Below are 27758 nucleotides of genomic sequence, written 5' to 3'. Positions count from 1 at the left end.
TAAATGATTTTTTATTCTTTTTTTTTTTTCTTTGGAGCTCTCGTTGTCGGGGAAGCTCCACCAATATTCATAGTAGCTGTGGTCCGAGGTAGAACCAGAAAATTTATCTTTGACAAACAGATGACAGGTGAAAAGAGTCTTTCACAAGTTCGATAATCTCTTTCCTTTTTCGTTCTACCCTATATTATTCCAGACTTGTCCAATATTTGCGAAAGATTCGCATCTCAAAATTTAGTTTAAATTTGATTGATATTTATACATTCAGTTTTTGTTTTAATCCTTTATTTATTCATCAAGTTTTAATTCATTGATTCATACGTAAAATTTCATATACAGTATGTCCCCAGATTGGGTTCACAAGAGGGACATTTTTTTTTTGATTTTACGCAAAAATTTCAGAGGAATAACATTTTTTGCTTCATTAGAAATCCCCATTTCCGTTATTAAAATCGCAGTAGTGATATACTTAAATTAACATTTTCTGTTAAAATTTGGAATTAATTTTTATGTTATAAATTTTATTACAGTTGGCCTTATATTTTGGCAAACAACTTATTACTGTTAAAAATAATTTTAAAATGTCTTTAGAACAAAGAATTTATTTAATTCAGTGATAGGCCAGTTTCCGTCACATAATTACAAAATTTAATGAAAAATTTCCCAACACTTATCAGACATGGGTGTGCAGAAGCTTATAGAAAAGTTTCTAAAAACTGGATCAGTGAATAATTTAATATTAATAATAATAATATTAAATATTAGAGAAGACATGACTAATTGTGCTGAAGAACTAAGACAGCACATAAGAAACGCTGTAGCATCATTAACAATTGAAGAAATTCGAAATATACCTATGTAGTTTATATTCAATTATCGTCCGATTTTTTACATATTATGAATTTAATGAAGTTGTCAAAGAATGAAGCAATAAGATTATAATATTTTGTTTTGTCATGAATGAACAGGGTAATGAACGTGATAATGAAATATTCTACCAGAAACTCTTTCTGTATTTTCTTTATCTTTGTAGTAAATTAAGCAAAACGTAGTTAAGTGCAGCTGTATTACAGTGATATGAAACTGTGGCAAACAATTTGTAAAAAGTCTTTTGAAGATACATTCTGCTGGGCAAGTTTCAGAAAATTTGTTCTTCATGCAAGCATTCTTAATGTAAACATCTAAGGGCAGAGAGCACAAACAGTTGAAGACTACAGTATTATCTTCTTTGTCTTACATTTTGTATTTCATGAAGTAATACAGGATGAAGCAACAGCACTTTAATATTTCGCCGTTTCACAAAGTTAAAACTTTCATAATATAATTTTAGATTGGAAGATGGTTGCCCTGTGTATTTCCTGTCTTGCTACGAATACAAGATCTGACACCGTCACACATATCGGTAGCTTCTTAAACCTCAACAATAAATTACTGAAGGATCTTAAAAAATATAAGTCTTCTCTTCAAGTGCGAATAGAGCTAGGAACAAGTGAACAAATGTCAACAACTCCATGAGGAATGATGGATGATTATTTCCAATCTTCGCAATGTACTTTATGATATACAGTAGGACTCAAGAAGATACATGTGCTGCACAAGTCTCTAATTGGAAACTTAGAGCTAAATTACAATTTTGACACATTGAATTTCATATTCAATTCAACTGGAAGAAATTTCTGATTTGATTTACCAAATTTTTTTAGAGACATTAGCAAGTCCAATTTAAATAATATTTTTCTTGGTACTTTGTGTATATATTTAATTTTCTTGTGCAACCACAAAAATTACGCAAAAAAAACAAGACATAGGTACGTCTATGTCTTGTTTTTTTTTTTTTTTAATTGCCATTCCTGTTTTTAGCCATACGGCTTTTTACGGTACCTTTCGGTCGGCCGCTTTTTCCATTACAATTTCCTTTTGCCTTTCTCAGGTGATGCGACGGGGCTCCGGGGCACTTTCCCCGGCCACCCACGCCCATTCCACCTCACATTCACAGACATACACAACCACATTTATACACCCATGGGCGCCTTTTCCCGACGGGACTCGAACCCGTGCTGACCTCGCGGTGGTGGCCCAAAGAGTGTTGATCTTCCTTCCACCACCCTACCGTCAGCCCCTGCTAGACATACACACACATGGCCCGGCGGAGGTTCCTTCCTTTGAAAAAATCCTCCCCCTTCGGTGGGATTCGAACCCACTAGCATCGGGACCGCGACCTCGGAGTACTTTCTCCGACAGCCATGCGGCCACCGAGCCACCTTACCTATGTCTTGTTGATTTATTGTTAAAATAACACGTAGTTAGGACTTACTTCTCTTGAAAGAAAAATTACAAAATTACGTATTACTTCAGAATAATTAAGATGTTAATTTATTTCGAATAATTGTCTTTTCAGATTTAAATATTTTCAAGTATTTTTGAAAAAAAAAAATTGTGATTGTTTATGTTCCTGTAAATCTTGCACGGCAATCGGAATTAAATTAATAATCGTAATGCTTCGTTTAAACTTATTCCATATTTTATAGGGTAAAAAACTCCCGCTTTAAATTTTCCATCGAAAACTAATGATTCCAATAATCGTATTGTGAAATATGTACAAAGTGACGAGAAAAATGTTTACGCTCGAGATCCTAGCACAAATATGTATCACCTCTTCAATTGTTATTGAGTCGCGCTATATACATATCAGGAAACATATTCAGCTATAAAATCTGCTGTACGAGCCGACTAGACATCAATACATCATTCACCAACTGGTCAAGATGAAGTTCATGGTATTTCTACTTCTTTCTGCTTACTTCGCTGCAACGTTCGCATGGCCAGGTAAGATTTTTGTAATATGTATTCGAATTCATATTATTCATATTATTGATTTTTCATAAGGGTACCCTGTTCCATATCCAATGATCGATCCATCATGTGCGGGCGCTAATGCAAGAAGATTTCGAATCTAAAAAGGTGGTATGAAAATTTGCACATTCATTGTCAAAATGTCTATGTGAAATCCCGGAAATAAAAGCAAAATAATTAAATTGTGTTGTGTCATTTTTTAACCTACCATCAGTGAGTTCGTTACTTTTGAATTCCAAACATTTGCTAACTAATAGCTAAATTATACAGTGCATCCGATTCAGATGCTCATTTTCTGTGTACCATTATGCAGCCTTGAAAAATGATAAACACATTATCCGGTTTGAAGGACCAACGTAGCGAATGACAGCAACATCAAACAGTTAAAAAGGAGTTATCATAAATGTTTCTACCATAGTAGTTGGTATGGCAATCGTGTGTACTTGTTTAAAGACTGTCAAGAACTACCACATGACTTACGGAACACTTTGGCAAAAAAATCCCATGTAGTGCTAACTCTTCGATAAGGATTCGATATACGCATATAGATTTTCTGTCTCTCAATTTCTGGATCTGTGAATATACAGGGTGCCACAAAATTCGTGTTACAGCTTAGCAGTACGTTGTTAAATACATAGTCATAAAAGATCAGCTAAAAATGTTTAAAAAAATCTGTCTTCGTTTTTGTAGATGTGGATCTTCAAGAATTGTTTACAGGACTTGAAATCAGTCGTACCTAACGACTGTTGGCCATTTCATGACAACCTGCCTTGGAGAAAAAAATAATTGTTTAGCAGATCATACTTTCTGTAGTTCTAGTTTTTGTTTGTTTATAATTATCAAATTTTATTATTTTTGTTTACAGTATTCTACTCTATGCTGTAGTTTATTTATATCTACCAATTTTAGTCTGCTTTTTATTTTTTTTCCAGTGTCCTTATTTTTCTTTATGTTGCATCAAACAATGAGTATGGTCAATAAATCCTAAATTCAGATTTTTGTAATATGTATTTGGTCCATGTGATGTGATGAGTCCATGTTTCCCCTGAACAAGGTTACTACCATTCTAAAAATGTGGTACGAAAATTTGCAGATTCATTGTCAAAATGTCTATATGAAATCATGGAAATAAAAACAAAATAATGAAATGCTGTTGTGTCATTTTTAAAACAATCATCAGTGAGTTCGTAACTTTCGAATATGCGTGCATTTGATTTTTTTATACCATTGCACATTGACTTAACAATTTTCAAAATTGCGCGACTATGAACTGTCAAAGAAATGTCAACTATATCCCACAAAGTTGTCACATACATTTTCGTACATAGTTGCCATACATATCATTTTGAATCACCCAATATGAACGTTCATTTACACGTTATACAATGACGTTTATTGGTTAAAAATCGTATAATTACGAATAACAAATAAATAAAAATCAATACGCTAATACGGTGCGATCAATTAAAAAATAAATCGAGTCGGCGTGTTACCTATGGCAACCCATGCTTTAGCATAGGCTCCAAAGCAAACTCGATTTATTTTTTAAATGATCGCTCGGTATTATATTATTCAATGAGCGGATAATGATAGCTATTACTCGTGAGGATGATTTTGTGTCACCAGCCGCAGGCGAGTGCCGTACTTAATCCCCGCTGTAAGGAAATAATCAGCTGTAAAAAAACCCGTAAAAATATTCTGTAACTATTTCAGACAGATTGGTATGCGAGAGTTGTTCCATTAATTTTAGTTCATTACTTAGACGCCTCTGACTGAAATTTTTTTTTTACATTTCCAGACATCCCTGGAGTTTGTCTGATTCTATATTTAAAAATTATTGATTTAATTCGATTGCTATAAATGTGATTTGTAACGGCCGACGTTTAGCAAAACTATAAAAATATGTAGAAACCGTGTCTTCAAAAAAAAAAAAAAAATCGAATTATAGTGTTAAAAAAAATAAAATTGATTATCAGTAGTAATATAACAAGTGACTTGAACATCGCATTGATTTGCGAAGCTGATCGCATTATTTTATAAAATGTGAAACTCATTTTTATTAGTTACTATAATGACTTGCTTTCAAAAATATAATGATCATAATCAATTTTCAATCTTTACACAGGAATTATCATTACATGAGATAAAATAGTTCAAAAATAAATAAATAAGTCGCTGCAAACTATCACGTGAACATCTCGTGATTACTCCAGTGGTGCGCCGCGTCAACTATAGGTGCTGATTGCGGTAAAAATGGTTAAAAAATTCCATCACATCTAGTTTTCGTAGAAAAAATGTTTTCTTCTACTATTATCAAATGTCTTAAAAACAAATAGTCCAGTTTTTACGCGATAAGAGTGGGTTTGAACAAAAAATTTCTTATCTATCCCTCACTGCTCAATTCTGTAGACTAATAAAATAATGAAATACTAAATTTCATTTGTTAAAGCAGTTGTGCTATTATTTTGTAAAAAATTGTAAACTATCTCTCCGCCACCCGGCGGCACGGCAATTTTGCCGGAGTACATATACTATTACGGATAATACTATCAAGTAATAATGCAGTGCTTATTAACATAATTACCAGCGTCTCCACATTTTGACTTTCTTGTGTTTTATGTTCTGTGTCAATGTTAAGGAATTTCCTCACGATGTGACATGAGTATAATAATATACCTTTTTGAATTTCAACTACCAATGTGTTCTCTAAAGAAAAAAAAATTGTTACACAGTAAATAATTTTAATGTTATTATTTCTCTTAATAAAAGTATTATACATTGTGAACATAAAGTTTTGAATAAAATTCATAATAGCGTTATGTGATGTTTTAAAAAAAATCGCTCGCATGGGTCGATTTTATTTAAAAAAATCTTGCGACGTGTTTAAACATCATCCCCATTTTTTTTTTAAATGATAACCTCCATTTTTTTTCTTGTCTTTCTTCCTACTAGATAGTAGGATAGTAGTAATTAGTGCCTTACATAACAATTTATTTGCGAAAATGACAAATTTTACTTCAAAAATTCAATTTAATTTAATATAACTCTATTTTCTATGGGGTTATTTAAAATCGAGGCTTTATTTTAATATGTAGGTCAAACAATTTAGATTTAGAAGATTTACGACGGAGAATTTGCGCTAAAGTGGAACAAATAAGCCCTGACATTATTGAGCTCAGTGTACCGGGTAAGCGGGGTAAGTGAAGTTTTACCGCCCGAGCAAAAACATCCAATAAAATTTTCAACAAATTTTTGGAATGATTGTCTACCGCTGTAGAACAGTCTGTAAAGAATGTAAAGAAACATTTTTCAGCCAGAGGCATTTACGTAATGAACAAAAATTAATTAAACAACCCTCGTATACCAAACTGTCTGAAATACAGATAGTACAGCCTGTTTTTTTTTTATCAAAGAACTACCAACACCGCAATTTACGTTCTATCCCGCGATTCCTGCCAGAGATACCGGTCGTCTTCGTCACTTCCATAGATTAATTTACTATTGGGGTAGCTATTGACAGTCATATTTCTAGTCTTTATACAAGTACACAGGATTGCCATAGCAAATTTTTAACAAAACAACGATTAAAATAATAAATTACAACCAACTAGGTACTATGTTAGAAACATTTTGGTTCGACCCTGTCAGAATTTGAGAATTTTCTCCTATGTGAACGGATTTTGATAAATGTCACAACTTGTCAAAACGAAACGTCAATCTAATTTTAAAGATTTTAAGCAATTTGGAGCCTTTAACGGGTTCGTCGAACAAAAAAACGTTGTATTCAACTCGTTCGTGTGTAAATTGGGCTCTTTATGGCATAAGTGGGCCAGTTTTAAAGGCCCACGAATGATACTATCACTTGCTACCTTGGTTCTTCAAGCCGGATAATGTGGTTATCATTTTTCATGGCATTTTTCGTGGTACACAGAAAATGAGCATCTGAATCGGATGCACTAAGGCCCGGTTGTATAAAGCGATGTCAAGTTCTTGGTAAAGTTAACATAATGTCAAGCGATCTGATTGGGGGATATTTAAAATTTGGACTTGAATCAGCCAATCAAATGGGCGGATTTCCGACTTGACGCGTTGTTAGCTGACACGATCTTAACTAAGCTTTATACAACCGGGCCTTAGAATTTATCTATTGGTTGGGAAATATTTAGAATTCAAAAGTAACAAACTCACTGATGGTAGATTAAAAAATGACACAACAGCACTTAATCATTTTGCTTTTATTTCCAGGATTTCACATAGACATTTTGACAATGAGTGTGAAAATTTTCATACCACCTTTTTTAGATTCGTAGGTATCTTCTTGTATTGCCCACACATGATGGGTCGATCACTGGATATGGATAAAGGTATGCTTTTGAAAAATCAATAAGTATTTAAATATTACAAAAATCTTACCTTTCCATGCGAACGCTGCTGCGAAATAAACAGAAAGAAGTAGAAATACCATGAACTTCATCTTGACCAGTTGGCGAATGATGTCTGGCCCGTACAGAAGATTTTATAGCTGAATATGTTTCCTGATATACAGCGCGACTCAACAAAACATTTGCAGAGATGTTACGTCTTTGTGCTACGATCTCCAGCGCAAATATTTTTCTGATCACTTTGTACATACATATTTCATAATACGATTATTGGAATCATTAGTTTTCGATAGAAGACTCAAGGTGGTAATTTTTTACCTTATAAAATACGGAAAAAGTTTAAACGAAGCATAACGATTATTTCAATTTAAGTCGGATTGTCGTGCAAGATTTCGTTTATTACGTGCACCGAATATCACAGTAACATAAACTATTTCAATTTATTTTGCTACGCCATCATTATTTTGAAAAATACTTGAAAATATGTAAATCTGAAGAGACAACTATTCAAAATAAATTAATATTTTAATTATTCTGAAATAGTACGTAATTTTTAGATTTTTCTTTCAAGAGCTTTGGTTGAACAGCTGTTAACCATCTGGTGTAACAGTGACATTAGTAGAACATTTGTCCTTGCAGATCTTAGTTCAAAAGCTTCACACTTTCTACAATTAAAACCAGGGACCTTAAGAAAATTAAGCAGCTTTGACAAAACATGGGGGCATTTAACTGAATAGCTAAGGACATCAGAAATAAATTTGATTTAAGCAAAATCCCGTCTACTCGCCAATGAATGAAGCTGAACACATTCTAAGAGAGTTTCCTGGTGAAGTCCCCTAGGTGGGTATTGACCTGTCTCATTTAAATATTAAAAATTTAGCAAAATGTCTTTGAATCTTTTCCAAGGCCCAGGTGTGGTTATTGTATATTGGTGACCAAACAATATCAGCATACTCCAATTTGCATCGCACATACGAGTAAGCCTTATAAAGCGATATAATTGCCTCGGTACTCTGGAATAATCTACTGTTACGAAAAACAAAACCCAGAGATTTGTAGGGAGCAGATGTCACATATTCAATATGATTGCGAAAAGTGAGACCACAAAACACAACTCCAAGATTCCTGAATTCAGTAGCACGCAATATCTTTACCCCACTTATCCAGTAGTCACACATAACCTTCTCAAACTTCCTAGAGAAAGTCAACACATAGCACTTCTTAGTATTGATAACCACCATTTTTGAATGATGTCAAGATCTTTTTGTAACCTAGCACAATCATCAAGTGTCGAAACTGTACCTACGATAAATCTTCAAATCATCAGCATACATTTGAAATTTTTCATTTAACAAAGTTGATGTCATTTGCTACGTTGGTCCTTCAAGCCGGATAATGTAACTGGTTAGGAAATATTTGGAATTCAAAATTAAGAAATTCACTGATGGTAGATTAAATGACACAACAGCAGTTAATTATTTTGCTTTTATTTCCAGGATTTCACATACACATTTTGAAAATGAATATGAGAATTTTCATATCATCATTCTTTTATTAGCGCCCGCACATGATGGATCGATCATTGGATATGGAACAGGGTGGTACCCTTTTGAAAAATCAATAATAATTATGAAATATGGATTCAAATACATATTATGAAAATCTTACCTGGCCATGCGAACGTTGCTGCGAAGTAAGCAGAAAGAAGTAGAAATACCATGAACTTCATCTTGACCAGTTGGCGAATGATGTCTGCTTGGCCCGTACACAAGATTTTATAGCTGAATGTGCTTTCTGATATACAGCGCAACTCAACAAAATATTTGAAGAGATGTTATGTATTTGTGCTAGGACCTCCAGTGAAAATATTTTTCTGATCACTTTGTACATATTTCATAATACGATTATTGGAATCATTAGTTTTCGATAGAAGAATCGAGGTGGTAATTTTTTACCTTATAAAATACGGAAAAAGTTTAAATGAAGCGTAACTATTAATTTAATTTAATTCCGATTGTCGTGGAAGATTTAGTTTATTACTTGCGCCGAATATTACAGTAACATAAACTATTTCAATTTATTTTGTTGCGCACGTGAAAATAATGTAAAATAAACTCATATACCGGGTGATTCAGTTTGGTATTCGCGGCCCTACATCTTTTTCTGTTTTAAGAAAAAAGTATGGCAAACCATATAAAGGGTGTTTTTTAAAATTTGGCGTCGAAGTAGGCGTTGGAGAGTCGATTGAGATCGCACCACTCGTGTAAATCGTAAGATGTAAACAGCTGATCCGTGATCCATAACCTGTATAGTGCGTTCACAATCGACAGTTCAACGCCTACTTCGACGCCAAATTAAAAAAAAAACACCCGTTATATTTGTAAATCGCTTGTGAAACTACAATAGATGATGTCAAATCTTCTCTACGATGACATATGTCAAAGTTAAGACAGTCAACTTTTTTTTTTAAATAGTACACTATACATTTCTTAGCCTATTCTTGTAAAGCTTTTTTTTCTACATTTGAATGTGTAAAAAAAGTTGACGCTTGCAACAGGAAAATGTTTAAATATGAAGACAATTATTAAAAATAAATTAATATTTTAATTTGCACTAATAGAGCTTCAATGACAACGAGAGCTCTAAAGAACAAATTATGGAAAATATTATGAAACAATAAAATTATCAATAAGGTTGCCTTGTAGAAAATAGTTCTTCCCAATATTTCGATACAAAAGATCACATTTGTGCTATAGTAAATTTGAAACACATGAAATGGAAGATTTTGAAAAAAAAATTCTAGTTAGTAGATACCCATACATACAGTCGCGAGCAATAAATTTTGATCGTCAAGGTCATTCTTTGACGCAATCGAAAATGCTCCATTGTAAAACAGTCGTAAATATCATAACCTATCATCATGTTGTATGACATTAATTGTCATTTTTTTCTCAATTTTTTGACACTTTGTTGACGTGGGTATAATCAGGCAGGGAAATTGTTTAAATTTGTGACAATCTAACCAAATTTTGAAATGACATTGACGACCAAAATTTATTGCTCGCGACAGTACAACTACACTAATATTTGGCAAACTGTTACATTTTATATTTCTTTTGACGTAATAGTTATTTGTACAATTAGTAATGAAAGTCATACCTTTTTTCATGAATTTGCAGTTTGATCCTCAAGCAAATGAGTAAAAAAAAGACTTCCATAACGTGTTGTACCAAGTTACAGGCCAGGACACTGGCTGTGTTGCCACATTCCCTGGTAGGCCATTCCATGACCTACGGTGTTCCAAAAATGTTGAAACGAATTCGACATTTAAAATAAATTTTGACGAGTCCTTGGTCAAATTCGTCAAACTGAATTAAAAATGTCATTTAAGTGTTGCGTACCAAATTGCAACTCAAATTATGCGTCTTCTTCTTCAAATTACGTAGGTAGCTAAATACTTTTATTTAAGTTTCCATCAAATGAGGAAACGAAGCCAATTTGGAAAGAGATTTTAAAAATCGAAGAGTGAAGAATTCGCAAAAGTAGCCATGCTTGTGCTAAAGATTTTAGCGGGACAGTTATCAATGGGGACAAAATAAAACGACTTGTGCCAAACGCGGTGCCAATAACTTCTAATTACGAAGAAATTACTCTTTGGGAAGAAATAATCAAAATTAGTAATGACGATACAGTCACTAGAGAAAATCTTTTGGTTTTAAAAACGAATATTGAAATGAGACTGGGAAGCAAGTTACAAGAAATGGGATGGGATTTAGGCAATGGGGAGAACAAATTGTTATATTTAAGTTGGAAATGCCCACCTCGCGTTGGTTTATAACCAAACAGTTTCAATAGTCCGGAACACAGCAGAGCATCTGAAATATTATCAGCACTGTCCGGACGAAATAGTACCGGACAAGTCAACCAGTACAACTTTGCGTAATACCCCACTCACATATGAACACGATTCAGCTGGTTCGTTTTCAATAACAGGGAACCAGCTGAATCGTGTTTATGTGCGAGCGAGGGATTACGCAAAGTTGTACTGGTCGACTTGTGTGGTACTATTTCGTCCGGACACTGATTATCAGTAATGAGCACCGTTATTTCTCTGTCCCTAAGGTGGTTTTAAACTATATGTTACATGATGTTACAATGCGATTACGCATTTTTGAACTGTCGTAAAATTAGATCATTCATATTTGACAAAAATGTAAATACAATGACAGGTTTAGTGGATTTCGATTTTTTTTTCACTAAATGTTGGTGAAGCAATGTTGTCAGACTGTGGTAGGCCATTCCATAGCACACTGCCTTTGGTCAGTGTCATGGCCTGGTAAATGTAGATCGCCTTGGTTGTACACGCTATTTTTTTTTGCAATTCGTTGTAGAAATTTCGCCTAAAAGGATTTATGAACAATTAAAAAAAAGTAGGTATGCTTTGACAATCATCTTCAAGGGGATGAAATAATTCGTTTAAAAAAGTGCTACTTTCATTACGATTTGCAAAAAAAAAATATATTCGCTCGAGTTTACTATACAGGGTGAATCGGGAGGAACGGCCGAAACTGAGTGTATATATGAGTTTATTTTACATTATTTTCACGTGCGCAGCAAAATAAATTGGAATAGTTTATGTTACTGTAATATTCGGTGCAAGTAATAAACTAAATCTTCCACGACGATCGGAATTAAATTAAATTAATCGTTACGCTTCATTTAAACTTTTTCCGTATTTTATAAGGTAAAAAATTACCACCTCTATTCTTCTATCGAAAACTAATGATTCCAATAATCGTATTATGAAATATGTACAAAGTGATCAGAAAAATATTTTCACTGGAGGTCCTAGCACAAATACATAACATCTCTTCAAATATTTTGTTGAGTTGCGCTGTATATCAGAAAGCACATTCAGCTATAAAATCTTGTGTACGGGCCAAGCAGACATCATTCGCCAACTGGTCGAGATGAAGTTCATGGTATTTCTACTTCTTTCTGCTTACTTCGCAGCAACGTTCGCATGGCCAGGTAAGATTTTCATAATATATATTTGAATCCATATTTCATAATTATTATTGATTTTTCAAAAGGGTACCACCCTGTTCCATATCCAATGATCGATCCATCATGTGCGGGCGCTAATACAAAAATGATGATATGAAAATTTTCATATTCATTTTCAAAATGTGTATGTGAAATCCTGGAAATAAAACAAAATAATTAACTGCTGTTGTGTCATTTTTTAATCTACCATCAGTGAATTTCTTACTTTTGAATTCCAAATATTTCCTAACCAGTTACATTATCCGGCTTGAAGGACCAACGTAGCAAATGACAGAAACTTTGTTAAATGAAAAATTTCAAATGTATGCTGATGATTTGAAGATTTATCGTAGGTACAGTTTCGACACTTGATGATTGTGCTAGGTTACAAAAAGATCTTGACATCATTCAAAAATGGTGCAATGATAACGATCAGCTTATCAATACTAAGAAGTGCTATGTGTTGACTTTCTCTAGGAAGTTTGAGAAGGTTATGTGTGACTACTGGATAAGTGGGGTAAAGATATTGCGTGCTACTGAATTCAGGAATCTTGGAGTTGTGTTTTGTGGTCTCACTTTTCGCAATCATATTGAATATGTGACATCTGCTCCCTACAAATCCCTGGGTTTTGTTTTTCGTAACAGTACATTATTCCAGAGTACCGAGGCAATTATATCGCTTTATAAGGCTTACTCGTATGTGCGATGCAAATTGGAGTATGCTGATATTGTTTGGTCACCAATATACAATAACCACACCTGGGCCTTGGAAAAGATTCAAAGACATTTTGCTAAATTTTTAATATTTAAATGAGACAGATCAATACCCACCTAGGGGACTTCAACAGGAAACTCTCTTAGAATGTGTTCAGCTTCATTCATTGGCAAGTAGACGGGATTTTGCTAAAATCAAATTTCTCTCTGATCAAGGGCGTAGCAATGATTTTTTGCTGGGGTGGGCCAGATTTTAAACCACAGACAGACGATAGATAGATATTGCAGATGTATATTGTTTTTAATGTGTTTTACTTTTATTCTGGGGTGGGCCAGAAGGATTCTGGGGTGGGCCGGGCCCACCTGGCCCCCCCCTTTGCTACGCCCATGTCTCTGATGTCCTTAGCTATTCAGTTGAATGCCCCCATCTTTTGTCAAAGCTGCTTAAGTTTCTTAAGGTCCCTGCTTTTAATTGTAGAAAGTGTGAAGCTTTTGAACTAAGATCTGCAAGGACAAATGTTCTACTAATGTCACTGTTATACCAGATGGTTAACAGCTGTTCAACCAAAGCTCTTGAAAGAAAAATCTAAAAATTACGTACTATTTCAGAATAGTTAAAATATTAATTTATTTTGAATAGTTGTCTCTTCAGATTTACATATTTTCAAGTATTTTTCAAAATAATGATGGCGTAGCAAAATAAATTGAAATAGTTTATGTTACTGTGATATTCGGTGCACGTAATAAACTAAATCTTGCACGACAATCCGAATTAAATTGAAATAATCGTTATGCTTCGTTTAACCCTGGAACGGTACCCATCAAAAAAACTCCATAAACGGTACCCTGGGGTACAAATGTACCCCAATTTAAAAAATTATATTTTCCAACTGAAACTAGATTTATTAAAATATTTAACAAGGGAGAGTGAAATATCATCCTTAATTAACACAACAACAAAAATTATATTTATATAATTTGAAAAAATCAGTAATTTGGGCACACCTTTTTGTGGTGTTGTATACAGTTAAACTGATTGCTGGTGGTGCACCGAGTTCCAGTTTTTCGGTTTTGGTCCTGGGACAAAGTGTACACCAAACAGAGGATTGTTGAACAGAATTTGGGGCTTCCTCAGGTAGTTCAGTTTTAGAATTCGTCAGATAATTTCGCGAAGGTGAGACGGCAAATTCGACGTTTCAAGACTCGCAGTCATGTGAGTGTAATTAGATCTATCGAAATTTTTTTAGGGAAGACCTTCTATGTATTTGGGAACTCTTCCTTTCTTGGTGTATTAGGATTAGAAAAAAGCACCATATGGATCAAATTTCAACGGTGTCAAGCAAGTTATAAAAATTCGAAAAGTCTAGCGCTTTTTTTTCTTACGCCATTATTATCATTAGAAAAATTAGCCATGCTAAATAATACAAATTGGTTAGCTATACATTGAAATGTGCTACCATAAAAATGAAATTTAGCACAAATGTCCTAGTGTTCAACAATTTTATACCACTCTTATTTTGGTACCCTGGGGTACATATGTACCCCAGAATGCCTGAGAAAAAAAAACAACACCTGCTAGGATGACAACTATTCGTTATAAATTTAAGTTAGTTTATGTAGTGAAAATATGAGGAGTTTCAAATAGCTGCTGCCATTAATTAAAACGTAACACAACTTTAAAAAAATCGTGGGGTACTCCAGTACCCCGGGTACCGTTCCAGGGTTAAACTTTTTCCGTATTTTATAAGGTAAAAAATTACCACCTTCAGTCTTCTATCGAAAACTAATGATTCCAATTATCGTATTATGAAATACACTCCGCGACAACTGATTAGACTCACTCCAAAATTACGCTTGTTTGCATGTTATGAAGTGAGTTCGATTTGTTTTGTTATACATTATCAAATTACATATATGAAATTTTAATTATTAAAAATCAACTCAATTATTGTTTAGTCCTTTTTGTAAGAACAAACGTTATTTAAATGATAATTTCGTTGCGACATCTGATTAGCCTCACTACAACAATCTAAGTACAAAAGCAAAATATTCGTTAAGTTAAATCAATTTAAGGGTAAGACAGGAACAAAAAACGATAACAAATAAAATCACTACACTAAAAAAAAGAGAGTGTGTCGTAAAGACGCAGGATAGAAGTGAAATTTTTGTATTACAGGGAAATCAGAATATTGAAAATTATCACTGATAGGTGCAAGAGCAGGTGGCTGCGCCGAGGTGCTAGTTGCTGGTTCATTGTCTTTATTATTTACACCGTTTTTTTCACATTCTGAACTGTCACTTCACTCGCACGTTTTCTTTTCACATTCTGAACTGTCACTTCACTCGCACGTTTTCTTTTCACATTCTGAACTGTCACTTGACTCGTACGTTTTCTCTCACGCCAGGCTCTTGTTCTTTCTGCACCTGTCTTAGGCATATTTGCAACAAAATTGTATATGTTAACGATAACACTAAACAATATCGAAATCCGTAACTCATTGTGCATTTTTAAGCCTATAAATTAAAAGAGAAGACATTATTTATCGACAAAGACAGAAGTATACACAATTTTAAGGGATGTTTTTATCGTGTCAAAGAGTTTAACTTACATAGACTCCAAATTAAGTGAGATGGAAATATTGGCGTAACCGTTGTTCGAGACAGTGTTTACCCCTACCACTTTTCGTCACACAAAAAGGTTGCCGATCAGAATTTCAAACCCTCCCATAAAAAGTTTCACTTCAAAAATTCGTTGAATGATTCACGACACAGTTTCTCAGCGATAACGTCAAGGTCTAAATAATGAAGGCCTCAATAACGTCTCAAATTTAAATTTCAGTTTGAATCGCAATATGTACGCCACTGGAGGCAGCCATTATGCAGCAAGCATAGCCTGGGAGTTGGACACTGTGGTCACGGCCCTCATATCAATAAACCGAGACATTCTGAACTTCTTTATTTATCTGGATGAGATTGGGTCGTAACAGAAACTAGCCCAGGATGGATTTCATTAACGCGGCAAAGAGGTCGAGGCCCTTCTTGTTGGCTTCATACTCCGGCAACGTCTCGGCCCTTTGGAGCCACGCCGCCACTCTCGAGTACTTCGCCGCATCTACTTTACTCAAAACATTCAAGCTGGTGATGGTCGATATCAGACTGTAATCGGCGATTGTGACACTATCGCCGGCTATCCACCGTCGCCCCTCGAGGAACGTCTCGACAAACGCGTAAACCTCCTCGATGGCATCCTTCTCCTCCTGCTCCACCGTCTTCTTCCCGTCGTAAACAATCGGGCGCTAAAACACAACTTTTACCCAGGAAAACACACACTTCTCGCTTTTACCAAGATTTTGAGCGCCAGAGCGAACGCCACACCGCTGTCAAAGTGCAGTCTCTGGTCCACCAGAGCTCTTTTTTTCAAGTCTTTGGGGTAGAGAGAGTCATCTTTGGAGGATTTGGAGACTAGGTAGGACATGATGGCGTGGCTGTCCCAGAGCACGAACCCGTCATCCTCGACCAGCGTGGGAACGGTGTGTTGGGGGTTGATCTGGAAAGAATTTTAGTTTGGGAAGATACGGAGGTGAGGCTCACCTTGAGGAATTGAGGAGTCTTGTGTTCGCCCTTGATTAGATCAATTTCTTTCAAGTCCAAATCTAAGTCGAGGGATTTGGCGGTCATGAGGACGGCTCGGACGGGGGGGCTTGCCCAGACCATGTACAGTGCGGGGGCCATCGTGTTCTGGACGAGAGCCAGAGCGCAACTGGAGGGTCGGACGAAATTGATTCGTTTTGTTATGAGCAATTTATCAATTATTAAATTTATTGCCACTTACGCAACACGGGAATGTGCTTTTGATAAAATTGTTTAGTTATTCTTTATCACTTCGTTTTTATTTTTAGTTTCATATTTTGAGTAAATTATTTTCTGTTTTCTTTTAATTCTAAAGTTCAACATTTCCTGGACAATTAATTTCTACAGGGTTATTCACGTAAGATGACGAGCCTAACCAGGTAAAAATGCAACCCAAAATACATCTTACTAAGCATATACAGGTTATTCACGAGAGGGGTATTTCTGAATTTCTTTTTACGGCAACCCATTATACACATTGCAACAATATCTTGATTTAAAATTTTGAAAATAATTATAACTGAATCCACGATGGCTCTTAGTTCTGTGATTCTGCCTCTTTGACGTTAAAGCAAAAAATCTTTGTCAATTCGAAAAATGTGTTTTTACAATAACGACGAAAAGACTGACATGCTCCTCATTTATGGAGAGTGTGGAAAGAATTCTGTCGCTGCTGCGGATGTTTAGAAGCCGATGGTAGACACTTCGAACACCTTTTACACTAAATTAATTTGTTAATTTATTTGTTGAATTTTGATTAAATACAGGTTATTTGTCAATCTGACATTTCTCACAAATCTATCCAACTTACTTTGATTTCTAATTTAAAAGAAATAACACATTTGATTTAGTAGTTACTGACATTGGTATTGTTGGTTGCGGCAAAATAAAAATTCAGAAGTACCCCTCTCGTGAATAACCCTGTATTGTAAAATTTAACAATTAAATCAGGAATCCAAGTAGGTAGCTACCGGGTGAGCAACAATAACTGTTTCAATTGGCAATAAAAAAATTTACATGAAATTTTCAAGACTGTGAATTGTACACTGCTGTGCAGAAAATCGCGTACACTTCAAAAATTAAGCAATCAAGTTTTCGAGTATTTTGTGCTTTGTAAATGTGGATTTTGACATTACATTGGTAAATAGGTTACCAACTGTCAGTGAGATTGTCACTGTTTTATTTGTTATTAGGAAAATGAAACAGTTGTTTGACACTGACAAATAAAGAGTCAAAACCAATCCAAACCGACTTAACACAGCGAAAAATACGTGTACGAATTTGTTTTGCTCTGCTTCAAACAGTTCTGTCATCTGTAAAATGACAGTTTGAAATATGTCACGTGTTGCCATCTACATCTTGGATTAACTATCAGGTGTTCATTTAAACTCATCCTCAAAGTTGGCATTGAAGACTCGATTGTGAACGCCCCACGGATTACAAATTACCGATCAGCTCAGCTGTTTAAATCTAACCTCACTTTTTGCGTTGTTTGTGTTTTTACTCTGCAGACTGACGAGTGGTGAAAGCTTTGATTGACAACGCTTGCTTCACTAATTTCTTCCAACCAAGAAGAGAAAATCATTCAGAAACGCATCCGGCCAAAGCGGGTTGCCTAAAAACCCAATCCCCATATTTTGCAAACTTGTAACCAACAAAACAAGCTTTCTCGACAAGATCCCATTCATATGTACACCACAACAAAGGAATAATAAATTCATTGAACGATTCACGATACACTTTTTTCAGCAATTACGTCAAGGTCTAAACAATTAAAGTCTCAGTAACGTTGAATTAAACTCGCATAACGAATTCAACGTTGTCTCAAATTTAAATTTCAGATTGCGTCGCAACAGGCACGCCACTGGGGAAGTGGGGACGGCCATTATGTACAATCAAACATAGCCTGGGAGTTAGTCACTGTGGCCTTGGCCTTCATATCAATAAAGCGAGACAGTCTGAAGTTGTTTATTTGTCGGAATGAACAGAAACTAGCCCAAGCGAGATTTTAATAACGCGACGAAGAGGTCGAGGCCCTTCTTGTTGAGTTCATACTCCGGCAACGTCTCGGCCCTCTGGAGCCACGCCGCCACTCTCGAGTACTTGCTCGCGTCGACCTTGAGCAACACATTCAAGGTGGTGATGGTCGATATCAAACTGTAATCGGCGACGGTGACAGAGTCGCCGGCTATCCACTGTCGCCCCTCGAGGAACGCCTCCACAAACGCGTAAACCTCCTCGATGGCGTTCTTCTCCTCTTGACCCACTCCTGTCTTCACTCCGTGGTAAATAATCGGGCGCTGAAACACCACTCTTAGCCCGACACACCACACTTTACCTCCATTTTACCAAGATCTTCAGTGTCAAAGCGAAAGCCACTCCGTTATCAAAGTGCAGTCTTTGGTCCACCAGAGCTCTCTTCTTCAAGTCTTTGGGGTAGAGAGAGTCATCTTTGGAGTACTTGGAGACCAAGTAGGTCATGATCGCGTGGCTGTCCCACAGGACGAAACCGTCTTCGTCGACTAGCGTGGGGACGGTGTGTTGGGGGTTGATCTGGAAAATCGTGAGTTTTGGAAGTTCTGGTGGTGAGGATTACCTTGATGAACTCGGGAGTCTTGTTCTCGCCCTTTGTTGTATCGACTTCTTTCAAGTTCAAGTCCAAGTTGAGGGACTTGGCGGCCATCAGGACGGCTCGGGCGGGGGGGCTTGGCCAGAGCATGTACAGTGTGGGGGCCATCGTGGTGTGTTGGACGAGAGGCTGAGTGCAACTGGAGAAGTGGTACCCGGTTGGTTGTTTTTGTAATGCTTAATTATCAACTGTGTGATTGTTCAAGCTAAATTTATTGCCACTTGCAACACGGGTATGTGCTGATAAAATTGTTTAGTTATTATTTATCATTTCTTTTTTATTTTTCGTCTGGTATTTCTTTTTTATTTCTCCTTTTCATTTTATTCTCTCTTTGATATGCTTTAGCAGCTTTAGCAGGGTTTACGTAGAAAGACACTAATAATAATAACAAATCGCTACTATTGAAAAGATTCCAACACGTCCAAAACAAAACCAACTTACTTCTTCCAAATTGTCTACTTAGCACGTCATACTTCCATTTCTCTTTTATTTTTAAAACGCCAGAGCTCTAGTGGAATTTGTTGCCCTCGTCTTTTATCTAACCCCAAGATTTGTGTTATTTTGCTTTTACAATTTTGCCTTTTCAGTTCAAAGGGCGCTCTTGAACGTTTTAACTGTATTAGGTCGCGTTCTTCGCCCTTTGATCCTTCCTTTCACGGTTATTTTAAATAAATCAAAGAATCTGCCGAAAGACTGCTTTACTGAATTTGTGAGAGGTGAAATTATAAAACGCGCGACCACCGTACAAAAAACGCAGCTACTCCAAAGGGGAATGCATTGAATGCATTTATTGTATAGTAAAAACGTTCTATAGATGTGGATTGTCAAACTCAAGGTCGCTTAAAACTTATGACTGAGCTGTACGTTAGTGAGAAATCTGTCATAAATTACAAATAAACTCTGTCCACTGATAGATTGCTTGACATAAATGTTACTAAAAATGTTCACTTCACGCTACAACAAATAGATCTGGCGCAAAATTTAACAAAATGGAAAAAGTAGGGTTACACGTGACGTTTTATTATTATTCTGCATGTTTGCACTTTGGAAAGACTAAAGAAAACTTCAGTATAGTAGGAGTAATATTTAGGTTTTATTATTACAGGGTGTTTCACGAGTGATAATGTGTCCGAGTGAATTAAAAATGCAACCCACAATACATTTTCGAATTTTCGAAAAAAGGTGGCTACTGAAATTAAAATTTCCAGCTTTTTTCGTAAATGGCTAAATGCATGAACAAAAATTACCTCTGTATCATTTTCGATGTTTGTAAAGTCATTAAGTAAGTGTTCATTATGCTAGATTCTTGAGGCACGCACTCACTTCACAAATTCAAAAAAATTAACAAAAAATCGTAACGGCACAGATCAAAACAGCAACACGATTAAAACTAATAACTTTTAAAACCAGAGGAACGCAAAACAAAGCTCTAAAGATGAAAAGTCGCAAATCTAAATGCTTAAACTATTATTCGTTCACGATTGTTTCAAATTCTGACTGTCTATGAAAATCTGACATTTTAGTTGGCAATATTGTGATTTGGCATAATAAATCTATTTTAGGTTATAATTGAATTACACTGATTCAATTATTGAATTGACAACAAGACGAATATTTAATAACGAAACGTCATATGACAGGACCTGACGCCAATCTAACAAAAACGTATCGTGGCCTCCTGCGTGTTTAAAACAATCGTGAACGGCATATACTTGACAACACTGACAATTTCAAATTTGAAATGTCGTATAATTTATTTTTCGCGTGGGTTTCATAACAACCAATGAGAATCAGTGGCACGGATGTTTCAAGATATTACCAACCAGTTACCAACACAATCTATGATACTTTGTCAATATTTTAATGTTGTGGTTTGGGGATTTTGTTATCTAAGGATATTTAAAAAACGGCATTCTATCAGTGGACCTTATAAGCGAGCCTAAACGTTGTTCAAAAATCAAAAAACCATTGTGGTGCAAATAACACACATTTTTCATGACATTTCCTATTCTACAACGTGATCAAGAATGACTGAATCTGTTGGTAACAATGAAAATTTGAATGGTTTTGGTACCACTGTAACCTAAACGCATTTCCGGTTGTCAGCTTTGACAGCGTTGACAGGCACATTTGACATTTACCATCAAAGGTTAATTTTTGTAATAGCATAAACATAACCGACATAACCTAATTTTTTTTTACTGTCGTGTCAAGTTAAAACATCCGGTCAGTGCCAATTGTGAGACAAAGAAATACCAATATTTTTCAACTGTTTCATTGCCAACAGACTCAGTCATTGTTGATCACGCTGTACTTATCACAGTGACAGATAAGTCATTTGCACCACAATGCTTTTTTGATTTTTGAACAGCGTTTAGTTACTTTTCCTGGTAGTGCCAACTTAACGACAAGTCCCCAATCCACATCTATAACATTCCGGCAATTTATTTAATTATTTTAAAACAAATAGCTTTGTGAATGTGGCGAGACAGCGTTTTTATGGGTTTTTGTTTGTTTTTATCGGAAGCAATAATGGAAAAGTTATGGCGAATTGAAAAGCTCCGAGCTTTGATCATTTTGATACGTAAAATTTGTGAGCCAAAATGAAACTCATCTGGCAATGAATTGCCACGTTATTAAAACATTGAAGGGTAATTCTGCTGTGCTTAACTAGCTCATAACTAGCTTTCAGACCCCCGGAGCTAGTTGGGATAATGCGGGTTAAGCCGTAATATCAGGGCAAGTTTGAACAACGATGGACTTTTTATGAAGGCATACCATGAAACTTTAATAAACTCGCCAAATCCCGAAGTAAACACATCAGGTAGTTTCATATTTCAGAGTAATTTTGCGTAAAATGAGATAACAGAATGCTAGTAATTATTTCATATAGTTCTCATCTGAAAACACCTTCAAGGCTGCGGTTGCTAATCCAGTGCAATTGTTAAAACACTGAAAACACCGTAAAAGAGTTATTTACCAAAAACAGTGCAAATAATTCCATTCTAATCACTCGATTATAATTTTATCAGCAACAATAGCGGTGCAGTTGACCTCGTGTATTAAATCGGGTATCATGTTAATAAAAAATATGCATTCTTTACGTTTACTAATATTTTGTGTTGTGGAGTTATAGCACTACCTAAAAAACTTTTTCGGTAATTATTTCGAAGCTAATCGCCTCTTTTTGGCCACAAATGCATTTTTTTATGATAACGTATCAGTGTCCCTGGTTTCCTGCGAGCCACAAAACTTGATACGCTTTAACCGCAATAAAATTATTTGTATTTTACAAATTCATTGTATTTGAAATAAATATTGATGCTTCCTTTGATGTCTATTTATAGTCATCAAATATTTTATTTCAGTAAAAACCCAAAGCCACAAAAAATGTGTTTGAATAACCAGTCTTCAAGGCACAGTGTATTATAAAAAATTATTATTGTAAACAAAACAGTTTGCTGAAGATGCTTTAATAAGTGATAAGAAACAAGTAATTAATAATTCTTGTTTTATTTTGTTCCTCATTATTTGCATTAATCTTATTACAGTACTTTTTCCACACTCTGCGAGAAAGTATCGGGTGTTCATTTAAATTTCCGGTCACAGTGGGCGTTGAAGAGTCGATTGTGAACGCCTACTTTGACCGGAAATTTAAATGAACACCCGATACTTCGTATCACTACGGAACAAATTGTGATTTTTTTATGTTGTTTGAAAGCAACATCGAAAGTACTTCGCAACATAATTTCTGAGAAAATCTAGGTGGTACTGTCTCAGAACTGTCATAAATTGTATCATCAAATCTAAAGTACCTACGTATCGGTGTTTTAAAATTCATAGAAAAATGTTTTTTGGGAATACGCTGAACGCTCAATTTCTTTAGAATACCTTAATCAGTCTAACACTGTGTCAACCACAAAACCTATTACAAATCGATAAAGCTCTGACGTCATGCTGGAAATCCTGTAGTACTCACCATTGGTACCACCTATCAGCGACAACAAACTCTTAATTATTTATTTTGCACAAAATACATTAGTGAGTACCTGTTTACAATCATGTAGTAGAATTATCTCGCAGATTAGAACAAAGTACTTTCATTAGATTTTCGTCGCTTGTATTGAGAAGTGCTTCTCGATTAAACCGCTGACTAACACCGCTTATCTACCGCTATTTAATAGAACGAACCGCTCCTAGGTCCCAGTCGTACAGTGAAACCTGACAGACAACCATGGCCCCAACTCTCTACATGATCGCACCCAGTCCCGCGGTACGCGCCGTCCAAATCACAGCCAGCGCCATCGGACTAGAATTGAATCTAAAAGAACTGGATTTCATGAAAGGCGAACACATGCAACCGGAATATCTCAAGGTAGTACCAATTATACAATTTGCAAACAAATCTCCACTGAGATTTTAGCTCAATCCTCAACACACCGTACCCACTCTGGTCGACGAAGACGGTTTCACCTTGTGGGACAGTCACGCCATCAACGTCTACCTCGTCTCAAAGTACGCCAAGAACGACAACCTCTACCCCAAGGATTTGAAAAAGAGGGCGCTGGTGGACCAGAGACTGCACTTCGACACGGGGGTGGCTTTCGCCAGAGGTCTTCCTATTGTTGTGAGTACTTTTGTGATTAATATTGTTAGTACCGGAGTCATGATGTTTAATCTAGGGGGCTATTCTTCGCGCCGGCAAAACCAGTCTAGAAGACAGCGAGAAGGAGAGCATAAACCAGGTGTACGGGTTCTTGGAGGCCTTCCTCGACGGTAAACAATATATGGCCGGAGACTCCGTCACCATTGCCGACTACAGTCTGTTTGCAACCATCACCGGCTCCAACGCTCTTGTTGCAATCGACGCCCAAAAGTACCCACGTCTTACCAAGTGGTTGAAGACCATCGAGACTCGCCCCGAAGCTGAGGTGAACAAGAAGGGACTCGCCATCTTTGAAAATATGATCAAGAGCAAATTGACTTCATAGTTTTGTAGAATTGTCGTCAATAAATTTTTAATAAAAACGTGTCCTAGATTTATTTCCAGATTCCCTCAGTACTTTCGCTACCTAGAAAATTGTTACCTGCCAAGGTACTTTGTATTATACAGGGTGTTATTGAAAGTTGTACAGATATTTTAACCACGAGCTACTGGCTTCATGTAGAACTCGGAAAAAATATCTAAAAATTTCTATTTCAAAAAAAAAAATGACATTTATTTTTTAAGCTACAAATTTTTCAAATGCTTTTAGTCTTCTACGTTGTCAAACAACCTTGTAGGTAAAATTTCGACACATTTTAAAAATACACCCTGTATATCATGTTTCATAAAATGTAGGCCAATGCGGTTTCCTTGTTTTAAAGCATTTAAAAAAAAATACACATCAACTTGTTCTGTTCCTATATTCTTTTTTACCATGAAAATGTAACTTTAGCAAGGTACCTTGTATCACAACATCACACATATTTTGAGAATAGTACTAAAAGTACTTGCCTCCGATTTATTTTTTACAATTTGGAAGTTTTGGAACCACTTCAGAATTTAAAAGTCATTCTCAATAATATGCTGACTAATCAGTAATCACCGCTTTATCTAGATATTATAAAATTGGACAGCAACCTCGGTAGGATATCAATTGTACAGTGCAAGCCGACATACAACTATGGCTCCAACTCTATATATGGTTGCATCCAGTCCCGCTGTACGAGGCGTACAGACATGGAGGTAGTATTAACAGGAGGGAGCACTATTTGAAAAAAGCGGAAATGCCGCGTAAATGCGCACTGCTATAAAGTGGTACTAAATATAGAGCGCACCATGTGCCTTTCCAGTGGCGTGGTAAAATTGGTATTTTCGCTCTCTTTGCAATTCTTCTGAATTACAAAAAGTTCAAAAATAACAACAAAAACAATAAAACAACACCCAAACACGGAGAAAATTCATACCAAAACCACTCACACGTAAAGCCGAAGGTAAAATAACTGAAATGCCCAAATTCCCCAAATTACTCTTGTTGAGCACGCCACTGAAAAGATTTGAGCAGTGGGCCAACAGTGTCATTAACGCTGGCGGCTAGTTTAAGAAGAGTCATAAAGTGGTACTAGAGAGTAGCCGACTGGTACCGAATCTAAAGCATTGACGGTATAGGGAATGCTCCCTCCTATTAATACTACCTTCATGCGTACAGATCACAGCCAAAGCCATCGGACTAGAATTGAAACTGCAACAACTGGACTTTTTGAATGGCGAACACTTGCAACCGCCATATCTCAAGGTAGTACCAATTGGCAATCATACAATTTCAAAACAAATCTCAATTGACATTTGTAGATCAATCCTCAACACACCGTACCCACTCTGGTCGAAGACGACGGTTTCACCTTGTGGGACAGCCACGCCATCAACGCCTACCTCGTCTCAAAGTACGCTAAGAACGACAACCTCTACCCCAAGGATTTGAAAAAGAGGGCGCTGGTGGACCAGAGACTGCACTTCGACAACGGGGTGGCTTTCGCCAGAGGTGTCCCGATTATCGTGAGTACTTTTGTGCTTTAGTACTGTGAGTACCTGAATCATGACGTTTACTCTAGAATGCTATTTTTGGCGCCGGCAAAACCAGTCTAAACGACAGCGACAAAGAGAGCTTGAACCAGGTGTACGGGTTCTTGGAGGCCTTCCTCGACGGCAAACAGTACATGACTGGAGACTCCGTCACCATAGCCGATTACAGTCTTTTTGCAACCATCACCACCTCGAACACTCTTGTTGCAATCGACGCCCACAAAGTGGTTAAAGACAATCCAGAGTCGCCCCGAAGCTGAGGTGAACAAGATGGGACTCACCCGCTTCGAAACAATGGTCAAGAGCAAATTGACTTCATAGTTATGTATAATTTTCGTCAATAAAATTTTAATTTTAGTACTCTCTATATTCTTTTTTACCACAAAAATTGTAACCTGTCAAGATACCTTGTATCACACCATCGCATGTTTTGGTAATAGTACCGAGAGTACTTGCATCTGATTTATTTTTCAAATTTGGCTCCACTTCTGTCAGATTTTATGATTACTTTAATTTAAAAGTCATTCTCAACAATCTGCTGACTAATCACCGCGCGCATTATTAAATTGGACAGGAACCACTGTAGGATCTCAGTTGCACAGTGCAAGCCGACAGACAACCATGGCTCCAACGTTATACATGATGGTACCCAGCCCTGCGGTACGAGCCGTACAAATCACAGCCAAAGCCATCGGTCTAGAACTGAAACTTAAAGAAGTGGATCTCTCGAAAGGCGAACACTTGCAACCCGAATACCTCAAGGTAGTACCAATTATACCATTTAAAAACAAATTTCAACCGAGATTTTTAGCTCAATCCTCAACACACCGTACCCACACTGGTCGACAGCGACGGTTTTACTTTGTGTGACAGTCACGCGATCAACGTCTACCTCGTTGCAAAGTACGCCAAGAACGATAACCTCTACCCCAAGGATTTGAAAAAGAGAGCGCTGGTAGACCAGAGATTGCACTTCGACTCGGGAGTGGCTTTCGCCAGAGGTCTCGCTATCGTTGTGAGTACTTTTGTACTTCGGTACTACTAGAACCGGGATTATGCTCGTTCTCTCTAGGGCGCTATTCTTCGGGCCGGCAAAACCAGTCTAGACGACAACGACAAAGAGAGCTTGGGCCAGGTGTACTCGTTCTTGGAGGCCTTCCTCGAGGGTAAACAGTACATGACTGGAGACTCCGTCACTTTAGCCGACTATAGCCTGTTCCCAACTATCACCAGCTGGGACGTTCTTTTTGCAGTCGACGACCAGAAGTACCCTCGCCTCACAAAATGGCTGAAGACCATCGAGAGCCGCCCCGAAGCTGAGGTGAACAAGAAAGGACAAGCCATCTTCGAAACCATGATCAAGAGCAAGTTGACTTAATGGTTTTGTGCAATTTTCTCCAATAAAATTTAAGTGAAACACGTCTTCTAGTTTTATTTCTATATTCTTGCAATACTCGACTATCTGTCAAGGTACAAAGTAGTTTTGCTAGAAGTGCCCAGATCTGTGTGAGTACATTTGTGTTTTGGTACTTTTTAGTACCGGAATCATGCTTGTTCTGTTTGTTCAGTTTTGCTTTTCAGGAGCTTCAACCAGATGTTCTCCTCCTTGGAGGCCTTCGAAATATCCCCCCTCGCATAAACAAGAAGGGACTCGTCATCCTCGAAACAGGAACAAGGAACAAGATGACTTTAATCATTTTGTAACAAATTTCGTAAATAATTTTTTAATGGAACCACCTCTCTCAGTTTCATTTCCATATCCCCTCAAAGACTGACGCTTTGAAGCTCGCACTATTAGCCTTTTTGCTGAATAATTAAAGAAAAATAATTCAGAGCAACAAGGGTCGGACCCAAATCTCTGCTTTCAAACATCATGAGTAGTATATAAAATGTTACTTCTGGGCCAGGACATATAAATCTTACAAATTTAGCTATTTGCCCA

The 27758-nt window shown here is 36.4% G+C and overlaps 2 protein-coding genes and 4 long non-coding RNA genes across 6 annotated transcripts; 3 read left to right on the top strand and 3 right to left on the bottom strand.

Annotated features, from left to right (window-relative positions):
* Window positions 1-2656: 2656 nt before the first annotated feature.
* On the top strand, window positions 2657-3032 carry LOC138122352 (uncharacterized). Its single transcript, XR_011156437.1, has 2 exons — window positions 2657-2823; window positions 2884-3032. It is a non-coding gene; the product is annotated as an uncharacterized lncRNA (long non-coding RNA).
* A 4038-nt stretch (window positions 3033-7070) lies between these two features.
* LOC138122359 (uncharacterized) lies at window positions 7071-8221 on the bottom strand. Its single transcript, XR_011156444.1, has 2 exons — window positions 7264-8221; window positions 7071-7198 (listed from the first exon to the last, which is right to left on the bottom strand). It is a non-coding gene; the product is annotated as an uncharacterized lncRNA (long non-coding RNA).
* A 482-nt stretch (window positions 8222-8703) lies between these two features.
* Window positions 8704-11186, bottom strand: LOC138122354 (uncharacterized). The gene is made up of 2 exons (XR_011156439.1): window positions 8901-11186; window positions 8704-8838 (listed from the first exon to the last, which is right to left on the bottom strand). It is a non-coding gene; the product is annotated as an uncharacterized lncRNA (long non-coding RNA).
* An 891-nt stretch (window positions 11187-12077) lies between these two features.
* Window positions 12078-12460, top strand: LOC138122353 (uncharacterized). The gene is made up of 2 exons (XR_011156438.1): window positions 12078-12263; window positions 12326-12460. It is a non-coding gene; the product is annotated as an uncharacterized lncRNA (long non-coding RNA).
* A 3473-nt stretch (window positions 12461-15933) lies between these two features.
* LOC138130166 (uncharacterized) lies at window positions 15934-19359 on the bottom strand. Its single transcript, XM_069046598.1, has 7 exons — window positions 19219-19359; window positions 18972-19175; window positions 18615-18922; window positions 17640-17692; window positions 16584-16819; window positions 16336-16539; window positions 15934-16288 (listed from the first exon to the last, which is right to left on the bottom strand). Exons 1-7 carry the CDS (start codon window positions 19357-19359, stop codon window positions 15983-15985), a joined length of 1452 nt encoding a protein of 483 aa, XP_068902699.1. The 3' UTR covers window positions 15934-15982.
* Window positions 19344-27237, top strand: LOC138130082 (uncharacterized). Its single transcript, XM_069046485.1, has 11 exons — window positions 19344-19483; window positions 23452-23626; window positions 23675-23878; window positions 23934-24241; window positions 25299-25352; window positions 25403-25529; window positions 25586-25789; window positions 25846-26040; window positions 26372-26578; window positions 26628-26831; window positions 26889-27237. Exons 2-11 carry the CDS (start codon window positions 23486-23488, stop codon window positions 27192-27194), a joined length of 1950 nt encoding a protein of 649 aa, XP_068902586.1. The 5' UTR covers window positions 19344-19483; window positions 23452-23485; the 3' UTR covers window positions 27195-27237.
* The last annotated feature ends 521 nt before the right edge of the window (window positions 27238-27758 follow it).

The sequence above is a fragment of the Tenebrio molitor genome, chromosome 1 (genome assembly GCF_963966145.1).
Source record: "Tenebrio molitor chromosome 1, icTenMoli1.1, whole genome shotgun sequence".
Taxonomy (NCBI): Eukaryota; Metazoa; Arthropoda; class Insecta; order Coleoptera; family Tenebrionidae; genus Tenebrio; species Tenebrio molitor.
This window is presented reverse-complemented; position numbering and strand designations above follow the sequence as displayed.